The following is a 22,500-nucleotide window of genomic DNA, read 5'->3' as shown; positions in this document are numbered from 1 at the left end:
GGTTCAGCCTCAATGGTGGAGTATACAACATGTACTGAACAAATATTTATCAGTCAGCCATAACATAACATCCTTATAGGTAGAATGCAAGACAATACTGGATTACTATCTGAGTCAGTACCCACCATGCTACTACACAGTAACTGCTCTTCACAATAATGAGGAATAAGATATGCTGCTTGATTTTCCTTGCAAAGTCTACCCTGCCATAAGGAAGTAGAAATGGAAACTAAGACTAATCTTTAACGTCTCGCTATTGCGATGTTTCCAGCAGACACCCGAGGCTTAGAACATCCTATAGGAAGCTAAAGTCATGCAGTATCTACCTCAGCATAGAAGGTAACAAATTTGAATACACCTATTCACCTATTAGGACCCACAGGCAACAAGGTGTTTCAGTCAGCTAAGCTTTGTTCTTGTTTGTTTGGAAGACAGGTTGCAAGGGAACAGAGACATTTAGCTGTGATTTTTTATCACTGAAAAGCATTTGAAAAGTGTCTTCTGGAATAAAGAGAAAAATTCATCCTTTTTTATGGCATTGCACATAACTATGTGCCTTCAAAATTTAGGGACTTTTGATTAATTTTTTTTTTTTTGTACCTTTTCTCAAATATTTATAAGTGCTGAAGAGAACTTCAGAACTCCATTTAAGCTTCAAATTTCATATTTTTTCTTCACAATTGTGACAAAGTTTTTGATAGAAGTTTTCAACATTTTTAATCATGATATAATATCATATTCATCACATATTGTAAACAGTATTATTGCAATATTCTGTCCCCCATGTAGCTCCCTACTCACTGAATGTTGCACATTGGTATATTGAGCACATTCCTTCATTGATATGTTTTCCTTTGTGCATTTAAAAAAAATAAATCTGACCAGATTTAATTTTTTTAATTTTTTATTTTTTACCAAATTAGTTCAGTTCTGTTAGTATGCTGTCCCAGATGTATTTATTACATTTCTTGGGTTGGAGTGCAGCCACTGTGCAAACAGGGAGGATAACAAGAAATGTCCATTAAAACATATTACAGGTTAAGATACTAGTTTCTCTTGTGATGTAATTTGAGTGTTAAGGACGTTTTTTATTTTTATTTTTGTATGGACAGTTCAAAGATTATTTTGATGATCAATATGTGGAATTAATAGCTTAGAAGACTGATGAGGACATAAAAATGTTCATTTATTCAACTATGCTTTCATGCAGATCAACAGTAAATCAAGACTAAAATCAAGCACTCCACTCATCCATTCAAAACAAACAAAACCATAGGCTTTTCTACCAGCACCTTAAAGAGCACAGCTTCCTGAAAACATTGCCATACAAACGTGTCTTTCTGGAAGTATAACCACAAATAAAAACATATAGGCTCTTGAAGCTCAACTTTAGAATTTGTTTTTTTTGAAATCAAAGATGGGGCAAAGTTAAGGCATGTTGGATAGAGATGTAATGGATCTTCCATGTCTAATATTTTATGTATGCTCTAAGGAGGAAGCAACTATACAAAATACCCATGAAAACCAAAAAAGGCCTGGCTGGTTTGTTTGTTGTTGTTTTACCATATTCAAAATGTGATCTGAACACCCAATTTTATAAATTGCTCAATATGTTCTTATCTCAAAGACTTTCAGTTCCAAGATATTTATCATGCATAAAGAGCAGAATATTAGGATTGGTATTTTGTATTATGCAACTAATATGAACATATCTGTTCTTAAATAGATACATATTAAAATATTTTTATCTGCAAAATTGTGCCACCCATCTATTAAACAATTAGAACAGTATACTATTGTATATTCCCATGTGAAGTGCTGAGTATTTAAACAAATTCTGAAGAAGTATTTATGCATTGTGTCTTTTCATTAATAACTGTGCTATTCAAATAGTCAACAGATCATAGCTTACAGACGTCTGATGAAAACTACTACATAACTGGAATTTGTGTTCTAAGATGAGTATGGTTCTTTGATGACCCAATCTTTGGTTCAGAACTAGCCAGCATATTTATTAATGACCTAGAGGACACAGAAGATGATCTTAAAAAAACTTTATATAATGCAAGGACATCAGTGAAGACAATGAGATGTCAAACTGGAGAAAATCCAGGTAGAGGTTTAGAACATACTGTTCTATGAAGACAGGCTAAAAAAGAAAAAAAAAAAGGATGTCTTAGGCTATAGCAAGCACAAATCAAATGTCGGAGTTAGAAATTAGCACAGACAGCGAAGCACTGGTTGCCTGGGGAGCCTTGGAGTCCCCATCCTTAGGGGCCTTTATGAACAGGTTAGACACATTGAGCAATTGAGTTCAGTCCTTGCTATCTCTTCTGTATGATAAAGGGATGATAAGGTAATCACTTAGCAATGTATTATTACTATGTCATATTGGAAAGGCTTCATCAGAATAGATGTCTTGTATTAAACAAGTGCCAACAACCTGTATCTTCACCAGAGTTCAAGATTTACAATACTGCATAACAAGAGAAGAGATGTCCATAGCAATAACAGAAAAGTATGGTGATTCTAAATTATTTCAAAAAGCTTTTTGATGAAGACATAAATAAATGAGCAGAGTCATTTCCATAGGTCACCTCCTTTAAAATTGGTGAATCTACTGTTATAAGACAAATTTTTGTACCCCAGCACTTTCAAAACTGAACTCTGTGACAGATCTTTTTAAGTATTAAAAAAAAGATTCCAATAAGTTGCAGAGCTTCAGAATACATCTTCCTCACCCATAATTCAAAGAATGTGATGTCCCTCTGTCTTCGTCACTGCCTCAGACATTCGCTCTTGCGCATGCCATTAAGGCTTTCAGCATGCTTTACAGCTTTACACAGATTTCTGCTCTCCCGTTTTGAAACTGGCAAACCACAACTTCAGTTCTCATGTTCTGAGACGCATACTATATCCTTAAGGACACTATAATTTACAGCATTTAACTGGAACAACTGCCAGGTGCCAAGAGACAGGTAACAGTTGCTGGACACTTACAAGGGTCTCACCAAGACTATCTGTAGACTGCCAGAGAAGGGCTTTCAGGCTTCAAAGGAAAAAGATAACAGGAAGCTGACGGATAAATATCTTCTAAGAAGGATTGTATAAAGTAACTCCCAAATATTTAGAGACCAAGCCAAATTCCTAAAGCCCACAATGAGTCATGTGATAAGTGTCTTTTGAATTTTGAACAAGATTAACCTAATCTTGCCTTGGGAGAACTTGTACAGTGTTATAGCTACTAAAATCCTGCTAAAATCTAGGCAATAGCAACAAAACAAGTGTTACATTCAACTTTTAGATGTTATAACGCATGCTGTTGCTGACAAGAAAACAACCAGATCCTATAACCAAGAACATGATTTCTTAATTAAATTGAGTTGAACTGGTGTCAACAAGAAGATACTTGATACAATATTTTCAATTATGGATAGCATGTTTTCTACAGAGGTTTCACATCACATCAGTTTTAATGCAAGGGGAAACAAACACCAGCAAAACAGCAGTGAGAACACAGGGCAGCAAAATACAAATGAGTACAATAAACAAGGTTGGACTAGAGTAGTAGAAATCCATGTTCTTATTCCAGGCTTTGAACAGAAAACACAGCTTTCCATTGGAAGAAATACAAAATCAGAAAATGCCTTTTGTAACAATCAGTACTGAGTTACCACAGCAAATCCGAGCAATCTACCAAAATAGAGATAACAATTTTATTTTCCTTGTATTTCTTTCATCCCATTCTGTGGAATGGAAAACAATTATTTTACTGTTCATGTGTATGAAAGGGAAAGGGGTTCAGCGTTTCATCCTGAAAGCAGCCAGGGAAGTGAGTACTACAACCGCTTCAGACTTCTCAGTGGAACAAATTCTACAGGTTATCTCTGGGTCTTCTGAACACCGTTGACAACCCAAAATCGTTAATGTTATGCTAGAATCTTTTAAAGGAAAGTACTATAGGAAGATCAAGACAGATGCAGTCTCTCAGACACTTAAGTCAATGAAACGACAGGCATTGAAAAGACTTTGTCCTTGGCTTTGTATTGAAGAGGTAGTAGATGTTGAGAGAGAAAAGTTAACTAGCTCAATTGGTCTACGTGTGAGCTTTGTAGCCATATACCATGTTCTGTAGCAAGTGATGTAATTTTTGAAGATATTTCAGTACATTTCCTATTCCATGGAAGGGTTGCAATAATCAGTCTAAAATCGTTAAAGGGTGATTTATTTTACTTACTTTTAATTATGTTGCAAATGGAGGTTTTTTGTATTGCTATAGTGACTTAGGCAGCCAGTAACACCAGGGAGTTTCTCTGGTATGCAATAGCATAAAGGACAATAAATTAGATCATGTCTTCAAGTCTCTCACAGGCTTATTTAACTTCTCTTTCAGATCACTATTTTTTTTAAAGCTATCTTTATAGACTTTTCTTAAACAAAAACCACCAAATATTATTTGGGAAATAACCACTATATTACAGATGTAGTAAACAAACAAACAAACAAAAAAAAAACAGAACAGTTGTTTTCCCTAGAAGATCTGGACTAGCATTTCCTCAGAGAAAGCTGCATCTCATCTTCCTAGTACCATCTCTAGGTCCGCAGAATACCCTGTAGCAGTTTAAAAAAAAAAAAAAATCAAAAAAACCAACTGTTTCTGAATTTGAATTATATTTTTCTTATATTTTCTTATATTTTGCTTCAACAGGCAAAAGGAGACAAATCCTAAAATCCTACAGTATTTTCAACATATCTACTTCTATTCAATACATGTCTCTACAATTTCATGCTATTATAAAAAGTTTATTATTTTTCTTAAGAAGTGAGCTGTTTATTGTCGTGCTTATGTACAACCATTTAGGGAGATACTAATCCAAATATTGAAAAAGGAAAAAAACATATTAGATGTTTTATTAAATACAAGTTCAGTAATGCTACAGCTGTCACAGAATCCATTATTATTTTTCCTTGAACATCAGGAATCACTTCCTCTATGTATTTATCGCATATACTGAAACACTGAAGTGCTATTATATAAATACGTAAAATAATGCTTATATACTAATCCCTAGCTTCAAGTAAGAAAGGGAGGATGGTCCTATTGTCATGTCTCCCTGTCTGGCAGATGTGGGTGCACTTCCTCACTTCACTAAGGTTGAAGCAAAGATACAATATACTGGAAACTACTGGAAGCTAAATACCTTCAAAATATACTTCTTTCCATATCTATTATCTTATTCATTACTAAGAAATTCAAGTCTACCATGGGGGAATTTGAAGTTGAACTGACTTGGTATTAAGATGGAAAAGAGGGGCAATGGCCATAGCTGGCAGCATGGCAGGCACGACTGCAGACTTTTACAGCAGATAAGTGCATTGGAATAACTAGTTATGCCACTAAAGTTTGTCGTTTTTAGTTCATCACTGGAGAGACAACATAAGACAGAATTAATGATCTATGGTCACAAGGTGCCTCTGGCACATCAAGGTGTAGGAGCAAGTAAGAATGAGTTTGGATAAATCTATTACTGTCTTTAAAACTTGTACAAATAAAGACCTGCTTTCCTACCTAATTTATACCGACTGATAAAATTTCACCAATGCCTAACATAATCTACAGTTCTTCATGCTTCCCCCTCTATTATTTTAAAATAAAAGGCTGGTAAGTCCTGTTAGGGAAAGGAAAAGATCAACCCCCATCATTACCATCTGCACAAAACTGGTCCTGTACACACAACTTTTCTTTTTTTTCTGTACCTCTAAGATGTACACTCAGTTGTTGCTGACATTTGTAACATCCATCTCTTCAATAAGCACCTGATATGACTCTACTGGTGTCTGTAACACAAAACCCAAAGAATCTTTCTCTTTGAGCTTGGTTGATAATAAGATTGGTTGCTTCTGCTCAGTCTGTGTGTGTGTGTGTCTTTATGAAGATATACTCACTTTAAGATCACAGGATAATTTAGGTCAGAAGGAGCATCAGAATTATCTCTGTGTTAACCTCCTGCCAAAGACACATCTTTTTGGTCAACACCAGTTTGCTCACAGCTTTGCCCATTTGGGTCTTGAAAACTTCCAAGGATAGGCTGGAGACTATACAATATCTCTGGCAATCACCTTAATGACTGACTGACCATTCTTGTGAGGAAAGAGTTCTCTTTACACCCAGTCTGAATATCTCATTTTAACTTATGCCTATGTCTCTCAGCCTACCATCATGCACCACAGTAATGAGCCTGGCTCCATCCTCTTGCTAATTTCCCAGTAGGTACTGATAATCAGGTCCACCCCAAAGCTGTCTTTTCTCCAGGCTGGTCAAGGCCAGCTCCCTCAGCATCTCATTGAGCAAGTGCTGCCGGTACCAACTACCTTGGTGGTATTAAGACATTTGAGTTCTATTATGTATTTTTTTCCCCACATCTGAGGTACCAAAACTAGGGACAGTATTCCAGATGTGGTCTAATGAGTGCTGAGCAGGGGAAGATAATCATTTTCCTCAGTCTCTTAGCTCTCTACTGCTCTTAATACATCCCAGGATGGTGCTGATCTTTCAGCTACTAGGTATCTATACTGATTCACGCTCAGCTTGCTCTTTGCCAACATCCCCAGGTCCTTATCAGAGCTGCTCCCCAGTCAGACAACCCCAGTGTCCATCACTAGGGAATCTTCCTTTCTGAGTGCAGGGCTTAGCATTTCCTGAAGTTTCTCTTGGCCAAGTCCTTCAACTCATCCATTTCCTATGAATTGCTATCCTATCCTTACACATATCCTTTGTTCCCCCCAATTTATATTATCTGCAAATTTGATGAGAGAACAGTCCATCCTCTATAACATTAATAAAGCTGTTAACATGTTAGGTCCCAGCATATTCTTATATTCCAGAAGAAATAAAGAAAATCATATGCTACCCAGGAGTGGCAAATGGAAGGCCAGAGTAAAAGGCAAAAAAAATTACTAATTAGTGAAGATCTAGCATGAATATAGCAGAGAAGTTTCCCTGAATACTTATGCATCTCAGATATCAGAGGGAGGAGGATAGCAGGAAGATACTCGTTTATCTGGAAATGTGAAGTGACCACATGGTACTATTTTAAAGAGAAGAATATGCTACAAGAAATATAGTGTCTGAAATGGAGGTAAAAACAATTAAGAAGACAATAACAAAAACCCACAAAGAAAAGGTTTATTTTACCTGTACCTTTTCGATTTCACTGGAACATAAAGAGCAGAAAATATTAAGATATTACACTTCTATTACAGGAAAAAAAAATAAAGTAACAACAACAACAAAAAACCTAGAAACTTACTGGCTAAGAAGACATTGCCATTTAGTTCTGCCACAACCAAGAAAATATCTTCTTGCTCATATGCTACAGACAAAAAGTTTCCAGATTTCAACTTTAGCAGTTTTGCTAAGACTTCGTAAGATATTTTAAAATTTATACAAAGATTGCAGATCTGAGAGCTTTTTATTTGGAGAAAAAGATTTTAATGAACTAAAATTGAGAAGTGTGGCTGTAAGCAGTCACAAGAAATATCAGATGGAGATTAGGAGTGACTGAAGGTGGAATAAGAAATGAGAAAAAGCCACAGATATGAAGACAAACGATTTCTTGGAATGAAATCCAGATCTCATTTAAGTCAACAGCAAAATTCCCCTTGACTTCATTAGGGCCAAGATTTCACTTGTGAAGTTTACTCACACCAGATGTAAGTGAAACATACAATGCATCTGACAGAATGCTTGTGGAGAAGAAGGAATAACCAAAGGTGACACACATTTTGAAACACGTATTTTTCTTCCAGACAAATGAGGTGGAATAACAAGTATATATAAGGCCACTAATTCTACTTGCCCTTTGAGGGTTCTGAGTGCAATACAACAATAAACAAGTAGATCTGATTGATATATTTTTACTAGCAAATTCCCATGAGATACCTCAAAAATCTAACTCTTACTAAAATTAGAGGTAAAATTCTGCCAATAATAAAAAGATAAAAGTAGAACAAAAGATTATTTCACATGGAAGTAAGTTAACAGTGAGAATTCTCTAAGATCCTACATTTGATTTATGCTTTTAATATAATTATTAATATAAAAGAATAAACAGAAGTAACAAAATAATGTATCAGTCATAGCTAAAAGTAACTGCGAGAAAACTAAGAAAGTAGACAATCCATGGCAGATCAATCTATTGTTGACAAATACAATTAAAAATATACTACCTATATGTATCTATTTACTGTAAGTGCTCAGGAAATGTGTTGCTAGGAATTCTTCAGTGACACCTCTTCTGAAGAAGTCCAAAGCCAGTATGTCATAGAACAGCTCGAGTTGGAAGGGACCTCAAAGATCATCTAGTTCCAACCCCCGTCATAGATGGCACATTAGACCAGATTACTCATCTAACCTGGTCTTGAACACCTCCAGGGATGGGGCATCCACAACCTCTCTGGGCAACCTGTTCCACCCTCTGAGTGAAAAATTTCCTCCGAACCTCTAATCTAAATTTCCCCTTTTAATTAAAACCATTCCCCCTTGTCCTGTCATTATCTGATTGGTCAGAGTCACTCTCCATCTTTTTTACAAATCCTCTTTAAGTACTGAATGAAACATGTTTATATAGTTATACCAGGTAGCATACTTCAACTAGTATATTTCAAGGTAGTTGATTACCTCTTAGATATTAATCATCTCAAAAGCAAGAAAGAACAACAAAAGCGACCTATGGCATGGTATACATTTCTGTAGAAGGAAACATTAAATAAGAGTGCTTTGAGATGATTTGACTTATCTGCCACTAAAATCAACACAGAAAAATCAACAGCTTGGAAACATGAGTTAAAGTGATATATTAGAAATATAGAAATAGGTAAAATACAGAATAAAAGCAAATGTTCACACTTTATCCTTACACACAATTAAGGGTCAACTGATTTAATATGGCATCTTTCATTATCACTTTATCACTACAGTTATCTCACTACTAATTTCTTCTCATGATAAAAAAAAAGCACAAGGCTACCACTAAAACAAAAAAAAATCAGAATCCTCAGTAAGTTATACAACTCATTGGGACAATATTATTTAATAGAATTAAAATATATAAGCATTTAAGAATTCTGACATGCCATTTACCATTACTCTATAGGAAAATATTCTAACAGATACTGACCCTCATACCACAGAAACAAACCGGCCATTAATTCACAGAGATTATAAGCAAACTTCTCCTTTTTCCTTTCTATATCATAGCACGTCCCAACTCAGGGGCAATTTTGTACTGCTTATCTACAAAACACACAGATAAATTTGTTCCTAAAATGGTTGTAGATAGTGTTCTGGCACATCTTTCTCTATCAGTTTGGTTCTGCACAACCACATTAAAACGCATACTGGTTCACTTAAATTAGAGACATAAAATTTGTGGTTTCTAAGCAAAATTAAAGAAAAATATTGGTGGCCAATGAGAGTGAAAAGGCAAACGTAAAACAAGCTTTTGAAGAATTTCAGCTTTATAACAATGAATCAGATTTGAAAAAAAGTTGAAAAGCAAAGCCTCAAATGACCTCACACTTCCTTTAAAAAATTAGCATTGTAAAAATAAATTTGTATAGAATAAAGAACTTAAGTAACTGATAGATTTGTTGATTTCCACATGACAACTTTCCTTTAAGGGAAAAAAAAAAAAGCTGACAACAACAACAACAAAGATAACTGATTAAAAATTGTTAATTAAATTGATAATAAATTAATTAGGTCTTTAAAAATAATGAAAATAAAAATAAAATAACATATATATTTAAACTTGACAAGAAAATGCCAAGGTTTATGGTATGCCAGGTATCCCAATAGGGATACCTGATCTGCACAGATATATTATCAGCTATGAATGCTAATTAAAAAAATAATCATATGAAATCTTTGCTTTTCCTGCAGTGAAAGAGAGGATCTTACTGGAAAACTGATATTAGCAATATATTTTCTTTCAATTTCAAATGCAACTCAAAACTCATGCACAATTAGCCCTTTCTGGATCAGAATATTTAGGAATCAAGGTCTGATTAAGAAGATGACATTAATATATACTTTCTGATTCTAATGACTGTGACCAAAATTCTCAGCTTTGACTTTAGCTTGCTTCTTTTGGTGCCTAAATAAATGCATCTTCTCTGCAATAGAACCACAAAAAGTAGAAACTTGACTAGAATTTACCTTAAGGCACAGGCCTCTAATGTCTTTCAAGAACTCCACTGCATGCGGTTCAAACGTCAAAAGTTAACATGCTAAACAAAGAAAAGGATTAGGAAGAAAGAACATAGAAAATTTTAAGATAAAATTGAAAGGAAAATGATGATATATTAGAAATGTGAGTGTTTGAATTTTTGGGGAGTTGAACAACAATCCAAAAAGAGCAGGCTTGAAAACAACGAATTGTAACAAATTGTAAGAAAAGAGGTTACATATCTGCCATGTTCTGTAGTATCTAATGGCTGTGAAGTTTTAAGTTTTTATGTAAAGGATACAATTTTTACCAGCAACAACTAAATATCTGTTATTCACAGATTAGAGCAGGCAAGTGTTCTCTGTGCAAAATCTGGAGGGCTATTCAGTTAATCATGAAAAGAATTTGAACTGTACTTTATATATATATATATATAAAACGATCTTAATATACATATAGCCTATATAAAACTTCCAACACATTTTTGTGGGTTTTTATAAGCTAAACAATGTTTTTCCACAGTGCAACCTGAAACCTTTGTTATGAAGCAACAACAAGGGATTAAGTAGCATTACACTTGTATCTAGGCCCGGTACCATTTACTTTATGGACAGTGTTCATCAAAAATCTTAATTCACAGGTATGCTTGATGATAATTCTTTCAGCGGGGCGTTACCAGAATGATTTCTTCTCATATATTAAGTTTCTTGAAGATTTTTTGTTTCCTTCAGTGTTTAAGAGCTACGACTTGAACTGAAACTAGCTTTGCCTTCCAGGACAACTCTGGAGAATGGCCATCTCTTCAGCTTTTTTTTTTTCAGCTTTTTGCTTTTTGTAAAATAACTTATGACAGCATTTAACAAGTACATCTGCATGTCACACTCAGCAGGGACAAATGGGTCCAACTTACCTGTGTAGGACTGTCTTCACTGCCCTAGCTGACATTTCTCACGTTAGTTCAATCTTATGCTCACTATATATTTTTCTGTAAGGCCAAGGTTCATTCAATCTTAAAACTAGGAATGCTTAAGGATACTTAACTATGACAGCTCTTCCAAATTACAAAGTAAATGGACTCAGTCAGTCTCAGACAGCCTCTACTAAGAAATGGCATACCTGAAAAAAAACTTACTTTTCACATATATCATAAAAATAAAATAAAAGATTGGAAGACCTCAAGAGGTCATGTTGTCTTTTCATTCCCTTCCTGTAGCCCAAAACAGAATCATTTATACCTAAAACACTTCTCACAGATACTTCTCTGATTTATTCTCAGAAGCTTATAGTATCAGTCTCCCTGTGCTAGTATGTATATTAGCACTTCTCTATCCTACAGTCAGAAAGGTTTATATTTCTTTTTCTGGTGGCTAGCCTGCATCTTCCTTGCTGAAATGTTAATCAATTACTTCTTGCCCTACTCCTAACAGAAAAGTTCATTCCCATCTTTCCTACAACAGCTTTCTGAAGACTTATTTCCCCATTCAGTTTCTCTCTTCTCAACTAATAAACCTATTTATAGTTCCTCCTTGGTCTTCAGCAAAGGCCAATCTCTCTACTAAATTAGCACAGCCAAGGAGTGGGGAGAATAGTATACAGATAGATGGCATGGATTGCCCACTGGTCTCATCATTTCTTGAAGAACAAAGCTAGGCTGAGAACACAAATAAGAATCAAGATGATGTGGCCAAGACATCATCTTAAGAGCCTGATGCGTCACTTGCCCCCATGTCTCTGCTGAGATTTGCCACTGTTACAGCCTTCTTCTGACAGTCTATCTATATCCTTTTAGAGTCATGTGAGAATCAGGATCTACACTGACTGGTCACCCTGATTATAAGAAATGAGTTTTCATTGATTATTTTTATTCCCAAGGTTGGTTATTTTTGTTTGGGTGTTTTTGATTTTGTTTTTAATGTATCTATTGTGCCTTTTTTGATGTTCATTGTCCACAGAGGTCCCTTTGTGGTCTTATCAAAGGAACTGGGTGGAGGGTAGAGATTACTTTTACACACAACATTCCTTTTAAGTATGCTTTCATAACCACATACCTTTATCATCATACATTCAGCTGGTCATCAGCTACAGTTTTAAGAGTCTTCACTTAAGAATGACTGCTATACCAGTCATCACCACCTCATAACTACACTAGTGATTGTTCTTACGTGTAATGCTTCAAGCTTATTTTATTTTTTTTTTCCAGAGCATTTCACCACATTTCTAACAACACGTGAATACTAATCATACCTCCCATTTTTATGCAATTACAAATTTAAGATTTGGATATGAAGAGCAACACATCTGATGAATACGTTATATCCACATGGCCTCAGCAGGAAAACACAAATAAATTCTGCCTGCAAACCAAGCTGATTAGGAGATACCCAAGTTATCAAGGGGCCTATATTAATATATCCTCCCTCTTACCTGTGCTTAGTTTGGCCTATGCTTAATGCAGAATTCTGCCTCACAGAGGAGTACGTTCCAGCCTAAAGTAGTATATACAGTGCAATACATTGTTCATTACTACATCTATAAATATCTAATTGCAAAATAAAATTATATTTTTAATTGTATTTCTAGCAAGTCCAGGTGGATAGAAAAACAACAATTTCTTTAATGACAACAAGAACAAAACAACCTTCATAGTAACAGACCAAACACTACTTGATGGGTGCTCATCTGAAGGCAATTTCACTGTTACCAGTCATGGTTTCACTATAAGTACATGAAACCAAAAGGTCAGTCTAATGCCAACTGGCATTGTGTCAGACTTCTCTAAACAAAGCAAGATGCTATTTGAAATGAGGATAGTGGTATAAGAGCAGTGTAAGTAATATACAGCTTCTATTCAAACTGTATCTGAAGATGTTTTTCAAAAATTAAACAATTCAATTACTACCTGAAGACTGCAAGAGATGGAGCAGGGATTTGAAAATCCTTTTTGTTTTGCCTTTGTACAGACCTTACCACAACAGCATCCCCACCCTATCTTTTAATATTGTACTGTAAAAATAAGCTACAATAGTCAAGCTAACTTTAGCTAAAATGTTTTTCCCTATAAAGACAGGAAGAAGAAACATTATATGCAACTATGTCTGGAATACTTCATACAACTCAGTTACCACCTGTATATGAAAATAAATCCAAACAGTAGTTTTACCAAACAGCCCGCAGAAAGATAACGAGAACGAAAAGCCTACCGTATCAGAAAAAGCCTGCATGGCCTACCAAAATGAAGACTCAAAGCTCAGTGTGCTCACTATAACACACTTAAATAAACAGCAAGAGTGAGAAAGACTATATAAGATAGAACATATACCAGTAAAACTAAATGAGAATATATTTGGAAATCGAAATATGGCTTACCATGAAAGGAATGAAGTTCTGTAATGGCTTTCAGATTTGAGATGAACTACCATAAATTTAGGAAGAAGTTGTATGACATGGTTGCACACAACATGAGTCTTATTTCCTGTTTTCTTAGAACAGGAGAAGATAAAAGTTCAGAGAATATTTTTCAGCTGTGTTGACTGATAATGCCAAATTTGCAAGGAAACAAGAGAAGGGGGGGATATAGGGAATGAATAAAAAAGTTGGGGGAAGCCCCTAATTACTAAGAGTACTATTATCATAACATAATACTGCATCAAAGAAACATTTCCCCTTATTCATCTCAACCACAAGCTTACGGATGTCTTTGAAAAGGGTTAGTGAGAGGCAATGATCATACAAAGGCTGTGTAACATCATTAAACTGCTATTAATAGATACAGTGGAACAAATGAACTTGATAAGTCTGTGTAAAGGAGGAATACTACTGGGTTTGTTTGGCCTAATTTAAGAAATACATTAAATATTGCTATTTAGTTGGAGAAAACAATTGGAAGGCCTGAAGAATACTACAACTATAACCCTCTGAGAAATTGTATAAGGGTTAGTGTTATACATATGCATTCCCAGCAGTGTTTTAAATCTCAGACTGCTGTTAGATGCCAAAATCACATTTTCCCAACTGATCTTTGCCAGGACACTGTGAATACTGATTTTGTATATGGACTTTACTAGGTATAATCATACCCTTAGTTATCTTGAGATTTGATTATTTTAATGGGCTCTACACAGGGGATTTCACACTGAGATGGTCTTTCTATAAACTCTTAAAAAAAAAAAAAAAGATTGTATTAAAAATTTTAGTCTTAAAGATCTTAAGAGTTTTCTACAAATGCTAAGGACTAAATAATTGTCAAATAATAATCCTTACCCAGCATGATGTCCTAGATTTTTCAGTGAATCTCTGCTTGAATGTATGGATCATTATATAAAACCCTATCAAACTACTGGTATAGACATTCCCAATTGGCTATAATTGTATGTTTTTATTTGGCTGTTTACATGATACTTAAGTGTAACGACACATTTTGGACATGTACCAAAAAAATTATTTAGAGGGTCTACTTTTAAAAAATTTGGCTTATTGCAGTTATTCTAAATCCAAATGCAAAGTGGATAAAATTGAAAACTATGCACACGGTTTTAGAAATACACTGTTAATGGCAATACCATCTCAGCTTTTGTGTTGTACTTCAGTGGAAATTTCTTATGAACTAAATTTAAGTTCACAACCATATCAGTGACAGATTTAGGTGCACAACTGTACAGCTTCAAACATTAACATCTGTAGCAATATTTAAGATACAGCCTTTTCTTATACATACTTGTTATGTGAAAAGCATAAATACCTTGTCCCTCCACGCACTGAAAATTCATGACAGCAGGGCCACAAAGTTTTCAGCAATACAGCTTCCAAGAAGAGTCTGTGAAACCCCACAGGAACCTAGAAACTTCTACAAACCAAGCTTTGGGGATCTGACACTTTTCAGCTGAAGGCACTGTATCTCTGGAGTGATCTTTTTGTCAAGAGCATTGGGAATGAACTGCAAAAGCGCAACAATTGGGGTTGGAATAATATAAAGAAGAAATAGCAACTACTGATCCAAAGTAAGACATGTAACATTTAAGAAGCTAAAGAGGAAATGATAAAGGACTGGAACATCAGTCTTGAAAGATAAGAGAATTGATGAACCAAAGCAAAATGTAGAGGAAAAATTGATTGAAAAGTAAATTAATGCAAAACCAAAAAATAGGAGAATATAAATATTTATGAAAATGTTCATGTGAAAAGCTATGTCAATTGGAATTATGAAAAATATTCCTATTAATCAGAATATCTTTACTTATTTTTCCATTAGGACCTACATACAATTGGCTCTGTACAAATAACAGGAGGCACAGACAACTCAGGAGTTCACTGTCTTATGATCTATAAAATCAGTAAAGATTAAAAAAAAAGGTAAGAAAACAATATGAGAAAGTTGCTGGACTTGTCTGTCACTTTCACTTGCTTTATAGTGCTAGGCAAAGCCAAAATTATTCCACTGCTTATTCTCATAATGGAACTTCTTTCACTGGGACAAAAGCTGTAACCTTTATGATCCTATGCTTCTTAGCTCTTACTCTTTCCACTTAAAAAAATAAAAAAAAAAAATCAGTTGTTGCAAAGTCTTTGTCCATTATCTTCCTTAAGATTTATAAATAAATAAAAAATGTGTGTAATTAAGCAGGTTGTGAAATGTCATGTGATTAAGCGAAGCCTTTTTGATGAACAAGGATACTCAGAAACACTGCAATCGCTGCTACATTCGTTGGCTCAATTACATGCTTCTCACCTATTTAATAATGCTTATATTCCTGTTAACTGATGTGTTTTGAGAGTTTATTTTCCTCTACTTCTTATGTAAGTCAAGTCTTATACAATGAAGAAGAGATTTGGATCATACTGGTTTCCTAGAACATAACAAACCTCCAAAGTAAATGCAAAGAGATCATGAAATGGGACAATGTAACGACACCGCTCCTTTCTCCCCTCTCCATCCCCCCCACTTCCCCCCCCCAAAAAAAAAAAAGACAAGAAAGAAGGAAAGACAGAGGACTAGAACATTATGAAGTTAAAGAAACAAGGGAATGAAAGGGATTAAAACTGGAATGATAGGTAACCTACTGTAAGTGGTGTGAAAGCTTAACAGTAGGGGACTGGAATAATCAGATATGGGAACAACCTGACAATGGAATGCTTTCAAACTGAAGGACCTCAAAAGTAAATGATCTTAGAGTAGAATAACCATATTTGCCTCTGGGAATAAAATTTAATGATAAAAAAGTTTGAATAAAAATAACAAGTTTGATGATTATGCAGATAGAACTGCAAAGAAAAATGATCTGGTCAGGGCAGGAGTGGAAAAGGTAAAGGAGAAAGGTTGGGAATGACAGCAGAATAAAAAAGAAAAGGTGACTGAAACCACAGATGGCTGGAACTCATCTCTTCAGAGACAGAATTGAAGATGAAGGATGACACGGGATAAATTCATTTTTCTCATTCATCTCAGATTGACTATTACTCTTGTTTATTTGGATGATTTATTTATTCTTTCTCACAAGAACCTGACATAACATTTTCTAAAAACAGCTTTAAAGATCATGGGATGTATGTGTGTACTGACATTTGGCTTCAAATATTTCCAGTCTTACAGAGCTCACTCAGTAACATAATACAATCATATAAGATGAGGTTATATGAACTCATTTTGCCAAGTGATTTTTTCAAGACTTTTGCTTTTCATTGTACTTTTAAAAAAGCAACCAACAATTATAATTCTAGAAATAAAATGAAATCCATTACCTTCAGGATTCTGGATTTGCTGTTAAGAACTAGATTATTTTTATAATTCAATTAAGAATATATGAGATAGATGCATTGTCATTAGTCTACGCTCTCATACAGCATGAGCAGCACGAAAAACATGACAACAGCGTTATTCCACAAAACCTCACCAGGATATTTAACGTCCCTCTCTCCTTCGTTAATTCCTCTTATTAAATGAGCTGCAGTGAATTGTAACAGAATGGCATAACCACCTTATTGTTTCCTATGTTGAGACTACATTTTTTTCAGTCTACGACTTCCCATGTTTTCTGATAACTATTTTTTTTCCTGCCATCAGCAGTTTACATTTTTTTTTTTTCCACCAAATTTATATAGTTAAGTAAAAAGGAATTCCACGTGATGCATTTGCCAAAACATGAACAGATGGATAACAGATGCTTAAGTGCTCTGGTAGTGCCCTATAACTCTGGTCCATGCCAATTGCTTTAAAAAAAATGAAGACACAGAGTCTTAAATATTGATTTCAATAAAAAGAAAAATTGTTCAGCACTGATTGTTGACAATTGCTATTAGAGGAAATTGGAATTTTGAACAGTACATGTCCACAATAAGCAAAGCATTTCTTCATTGAAGATTGATCCCTCAGTGAAGAATGGAGCACTTGATGTCCACATCAACCTACCAGAAACTGGATTTGAAGAATAATCACAGACAGAACTTTGACTTCTTTTGAAACACAGAAATTAAATCTAGGATTTGAGATCCCACCAGTAATATGCTGCATATGGGATCATGGAATTATCTTTCATCAAACTAGAAATAGAAACTGGGAAGCATGCAGCATAACATTTCTGATGCTTTACATTGACCCACAAGATATTCTAGCTACCAAGCCATAGTTATACTGATCACCTAAAAGTTACCTCAGTATTTAAGCGTTCAAGAAATATAAGAAGTAGAGCAGATCATATATCATTAACAAAGGCAAGAACTGGAAAGCTTTTAAAGTGCCACTGCCCTAAATACACTGTGGGATTCACTACACTTAACCATTTGAATGTTAACATTTAGTTGAATTTATATTCCTACTGTTTTTCTCTAGTCAATTATCAGGGACTATTTTCTAAGTAAGCAAATTCACCCACCTATGTTAGACATCCAAACACAGATGGGTAAGTTGATTACTGTAATTGCTCTCACTACACTGAGTTTGAAAATCAAATATGAAGAACCAGGTCCAAATCCAAAGATTGGAACAACTTTCTTCTCTTTCTGACCGCAAGTAGCTAAGGTATTACACAGTAATAGAAAATCTCTTTGATTTGTTCTCGTGTTTAAAGCGCAAATATACTGACTACTGAACATGCAAATGCAATTTTTATTATGTATACCAAATTTAATTTATCACACTAAAAAAACAAATTTAATTTAACACACTAAAAATATAAACATACCAAAATAAGAAATTTCCACTTTTATATATTTATCTGATAAAACTAAATTCAATATTCAATATAGAATTCAATTCTAACAACTATTATGTATAACTTACATAGGTACTTGGCTTTCACTCTGCTACTGGGACTCTTTGTATTTCTTGCTGATGGTCTAATACCAAACCCTGGGATCTTGATCTAGAATCTAGACCCTGCTCTTTCCCAGATAAATGCTCTGATCCCTAAATTGCACCACATCCTATTGCCTCTTCCCCTAATACCATCTCTATCATTCCTGGCAACATGGCAGACAGTAACTGGCATATTCCATAAAAGGCATATTCCATATAAGACATATTCCTGGTGTTACAACTAGTATGCTTTCCTGGGAATCAGTAGATACAGGTTAAACCTACCTGGAGACTAATAGAGCCACCTGCTTTATAGGTGAATGCACTAATTATCACCACCAAGAACACTGCTCCAGCAGCAAAACAGAAAGACTTCCTGGGAGAACCGTTTGGGGAGTATACAAGTGGCTACTTGTGGCAGCAAAATACAAGTTATTTTCACTATTATTCACTAGTATTAACTATTTTTGATTTCAAGATTAAATCAGGATTATGTAATCTGTGTAGGAAATGTAAAGTCTAAGATCTCTCCATTTTTTGCTACATTCCCTATTTATTTTATTTCTGTTGTGCTTTCCCTATGTTATTTTCCCATTTTAAGTAACGGTACCTTAGCAAAAACAGGGGGCACTGCAAAACATGATCACGGAAGCAGGAAGAGGTCTCTTTTTTTCTCGCTCCTCTGCCTCCTGCCTCTCCCTTCCATGACTTTTCAGAATTCCTTGCAGACCGCATTCTCTTTTTCATATTCTCTCATATTCATATTTCCATGCTCTTTAAGTATTGTAAAGGCAAACATTTAGCAAGTGAGTAGCACACCAGACAGAGTATGCATCTTTTGGTTGACAGTTCACAGCCTCATAGAAGACCAGTAATCTTGCACTATATTTGGTGTAAGGCTTGAAAAAGCATAACCTCTTTCTCCAGTGGTATCTTGGCACATTTACACTCTGTTACTTCAATCAAGAACTAAGCAACATGTAGACAGTTTCAAAACAGTAACCACAAAAAGTCCTGAAATGGCCAGTTTTTGCAAACAACGTATAGAAATGAGAGAGGAAGGCTAAAGCTCAAGTTGGGGTGTAACTCAAGGGTTTTGTTTGTTTTTATAGGCAAGAATTGCTACAATATGTAGCTATAAACACAGCTATAAATGTAGCCATATCTACATAATCATATGCACAGACATCTCAGTTTATCCAGCTGAATGCCAGACAGTACACAGGATATGTAAACATCTCTGCCAAACACTTACAAAACAACTTTGATAACAAGTGTCATTCTTTCCTGTAAAGTAGCTGTTTTTAACACACATGATCTAACTCTTGTTTGCTCTTTAAAGTTTTATTGTCATGGCATTTTATACAGGAAGAGAGCATTAGCATACTCAGGAGAACTGCTAAAAGTAAAAGGCCTCAAGCTACCCACTGCATGGTTGATAGCATAAAGCATGGGATATAAAAACTTTTGTCTGATTGCTCACTTTACTTGTTTTAGAGTAGTGTTACTCTCAAGAGCATATATTCATGTTCTTTCTACTTCAAGTTTTATTACTTCTTTTGTATTATTTAATACATCTAAAGACACTTCCAAAAGACAAATTTTTCCATTTTGAAAAAGTAATGGTTTGGAACATGATAAAATACATTCATGTTCACAGTGTATTATTTTCAAAGGCAAGTAGAATAAATGTGCAATAAAACAATTAAATGCATGACAATAAACATTTCTATTTGATCATAGATATATTAACATGCCAAACATAAGAAAAACTCTGTAATACATTTCCCCTAAAAAAGGTCAGATCCAAATGGATTCTCCACACACCAGAGCATAAGTAAAAAGAGAATTTGGTCTCAATTACCATTACTGCTAAATATCCCACTCCAGAAATTAAAATTAACATTCAAAATGTGACAGAGAAAATTGAATTTAAAAAAGGTAAATTGGATCATCTACTTTAAATACAGAAAACACTACAACCATAATTGTATATACACATTAAAAATCATCCTACAGTAAACTTAAAACTAAGTCTACTTAGATATCACACTGCTAATTATTATATAAATAACCTGGGAAACAATACCTCCAAGATACATGTTTTACTATTTAGTAAACAAGAAACTGCCACATTTGACACCACTGATTAAGGCCAGGCATTTCTAAAGCTTCAGACACATTTCTGAAATCCACAATACATCAATTTTTAATACTTCCACTCTCTCAGCTCCATTAAAAAGATGGTAGGGGAAAGATTTTAGAGTAATTAATGATATAGTTAGCTGCTAAATATTAATAGGAATCGTAGTCTTGCATAAAATATAACATATAAACCTTGCCAATACAGACGCACCAGTAATTAAACTTGAATATGTAATTACGCTGATTTATAAGACAGGCAAAAAGTTACACTTTACTGGCTTCTATGTAAACTGTGGGCAACAGTTAAACTTTGCATTTTACGGTTTATGTAAATGGGCAATATCTCCACTACAGTTCATAAATGGTTTAGAGACTCAGTTAAAATTACAACTAATGCCAACATGCACGTTCTACTTTCAGCGCTTGCAAGTAAGTTGAAGAGGTTTGAAGAAAAAAAGCTTAAAACCAATCACTACACAGTAAATGAAGACGTATCTATTTAAATGTTTTAATACAAATATAAATATGTTTCAAATATATAGTTCCAGGTGTTTCACTTACCTATGTTTCAAAGCACTTTCGAGTAATATTGGTTCTTAGACTAAGGCATTTTTTTCTTGAAAGTATGCTAACTGCACTTACATGTGAGGCTGAGGAGAGCAGCCCGGACTGCTATTTCCATTACTGTCAATGTGATCCAGCGAACCATTGAGATCTTCATGGACTGCCTGCAGTAAGCCACTGGATGCGTTATTTATCAATCCTGGGTTACTAAGCAATGGTAAACTACTCTCTGCCAGTGCAGCCTAGCGAAATGAAGAATAAAAATAAAATGCTCAGTCTTCACACATACAAACCACTTGTAAATGTTCATACACATACAAATGTACACACACAAAGCATTTTGGGTAGTTGTAGAGATGGTCAGAAGGACTTTGTTCATTTTCTTTTTTTTTTTTCCCCCCCACATTCAGGCTATAACAGCCTCTCTATTTCTGGTTTACTATTTCTCTTACATACGTTTCATTATTTTCCATTATTATTCCATGTCCCGATATTCTTAGTACTTCTTAGTTTTACATCATTTTTTGACTTAAAACTACACTTAACCCCTATGCCCTTCCACACAATGTATGGCTCCTTTATAATGCAGGCAGCTGCTATACTTTAAAAAATGACCAGAACTTAACTCAAAATAAAAAAGTCCTGACATTTGCCTCTTCTGCATAAAAATTATATATTATAATTAAACTTTAAAGTTTTTGCCATGAGCACCATGTTCCCCAACACTGTGATGTGAAATCATTTATGACAGCTTGGATAAATATTAATGCATATCCACATGCATTTGCAAGAGCTTCTATCAATCTAACATTTGCGGCAAAACTGAGTGTTCCAGATTTTGCCACAGGGTGTCCTTCTTGCTTCTTCACATCAAAAGTAGCATGAATAAGAACAAGTACTTCTTGCAGTGCTAGGTAATACAACTTACTTGGGTGATAAACCCAACTATTTAGGATGACCATAATGTTCACATAAACATAAATATAAGCTACTCTATACAATAATATAACAATAAATAAAATACTTCACATGTAATAACATAATAAATGTGTGAATTATTTTTTTTATTTTTTTTACCTGCAAGCTTGCATTAAGAGCTGCTCCATAGCCTAAGCTGGTGGGTATGTTTTTCACTAACGTTGGGCTTCTGAAAATAAACGATTTTTCAAAGTTTAAAAAACAGGCAGACATCCTGGCTGGCTCACTGGGTTAATGGACTGATGTTTCAGCTCAGAGGACCAGAGTTTGAAAAGGAAAAATGAAATGAAGTTGGAG

The 22,500-nt window shown here is 34.7% G+C and overlaps 1 protein-coding gene across 16 annotated transcripts in view; it reads right to left on the bottom strand.

The window, feature by feature from the left end:
* Nucleotides 1-22,500, bottom strand: part of FOXP2 (forkhead box P2) — a 436,541-nt gene that overhangs the window by 7,328 nt on the left and 406,713 nt on the right. For 12 of the 16 annotated variants that reach the window (XM_068669521.1, XM_068669506.1, XM_068669513.1 and 9 more), the window contains 2 exons: nucleotides 22,303-22,372; nucleotides 21,304-21,467 (listed from right to left, as the gene is read on the bottom strand). In XM_068669521.1, the coding sequence (XP_068525622.1) occupies nucleotides 21,304-21,467; nucleotides 22,303-22,372 (234 nt within the window). Of the gene's footprint in view, nucleotides 1-3,454; nucleotides 4,612-10,227; nucleotides 10,291-21,303; nucleotides 21,468-22,302; nucleotides 22,373-22,500 lie in introns of those variants that run through there. The other 4 variants (XM_068669517.1, XM_068669518.1, XR_011092014.1 and 1 more) reach the window with 4 other exon arrangements.

Source organism: Anas acuta, chromosome 1 (genome assembly GCF_963932015.1).
Source record: "Anas acuta chromosome 1, bAnaAcu1.1, whole genome shotgun sequence".
NCBI classification, from domain to species: domain Eukaryota; kingdom Metazoa; phylum Chordata; class Aves; order Anseriformes; family Anatidae; genus Anas; species Anas acuta.
Note: the sequence above shows the minus strand (reverse complement) of the source record. Positions and strands in the feature narration are given on the sequence as shown.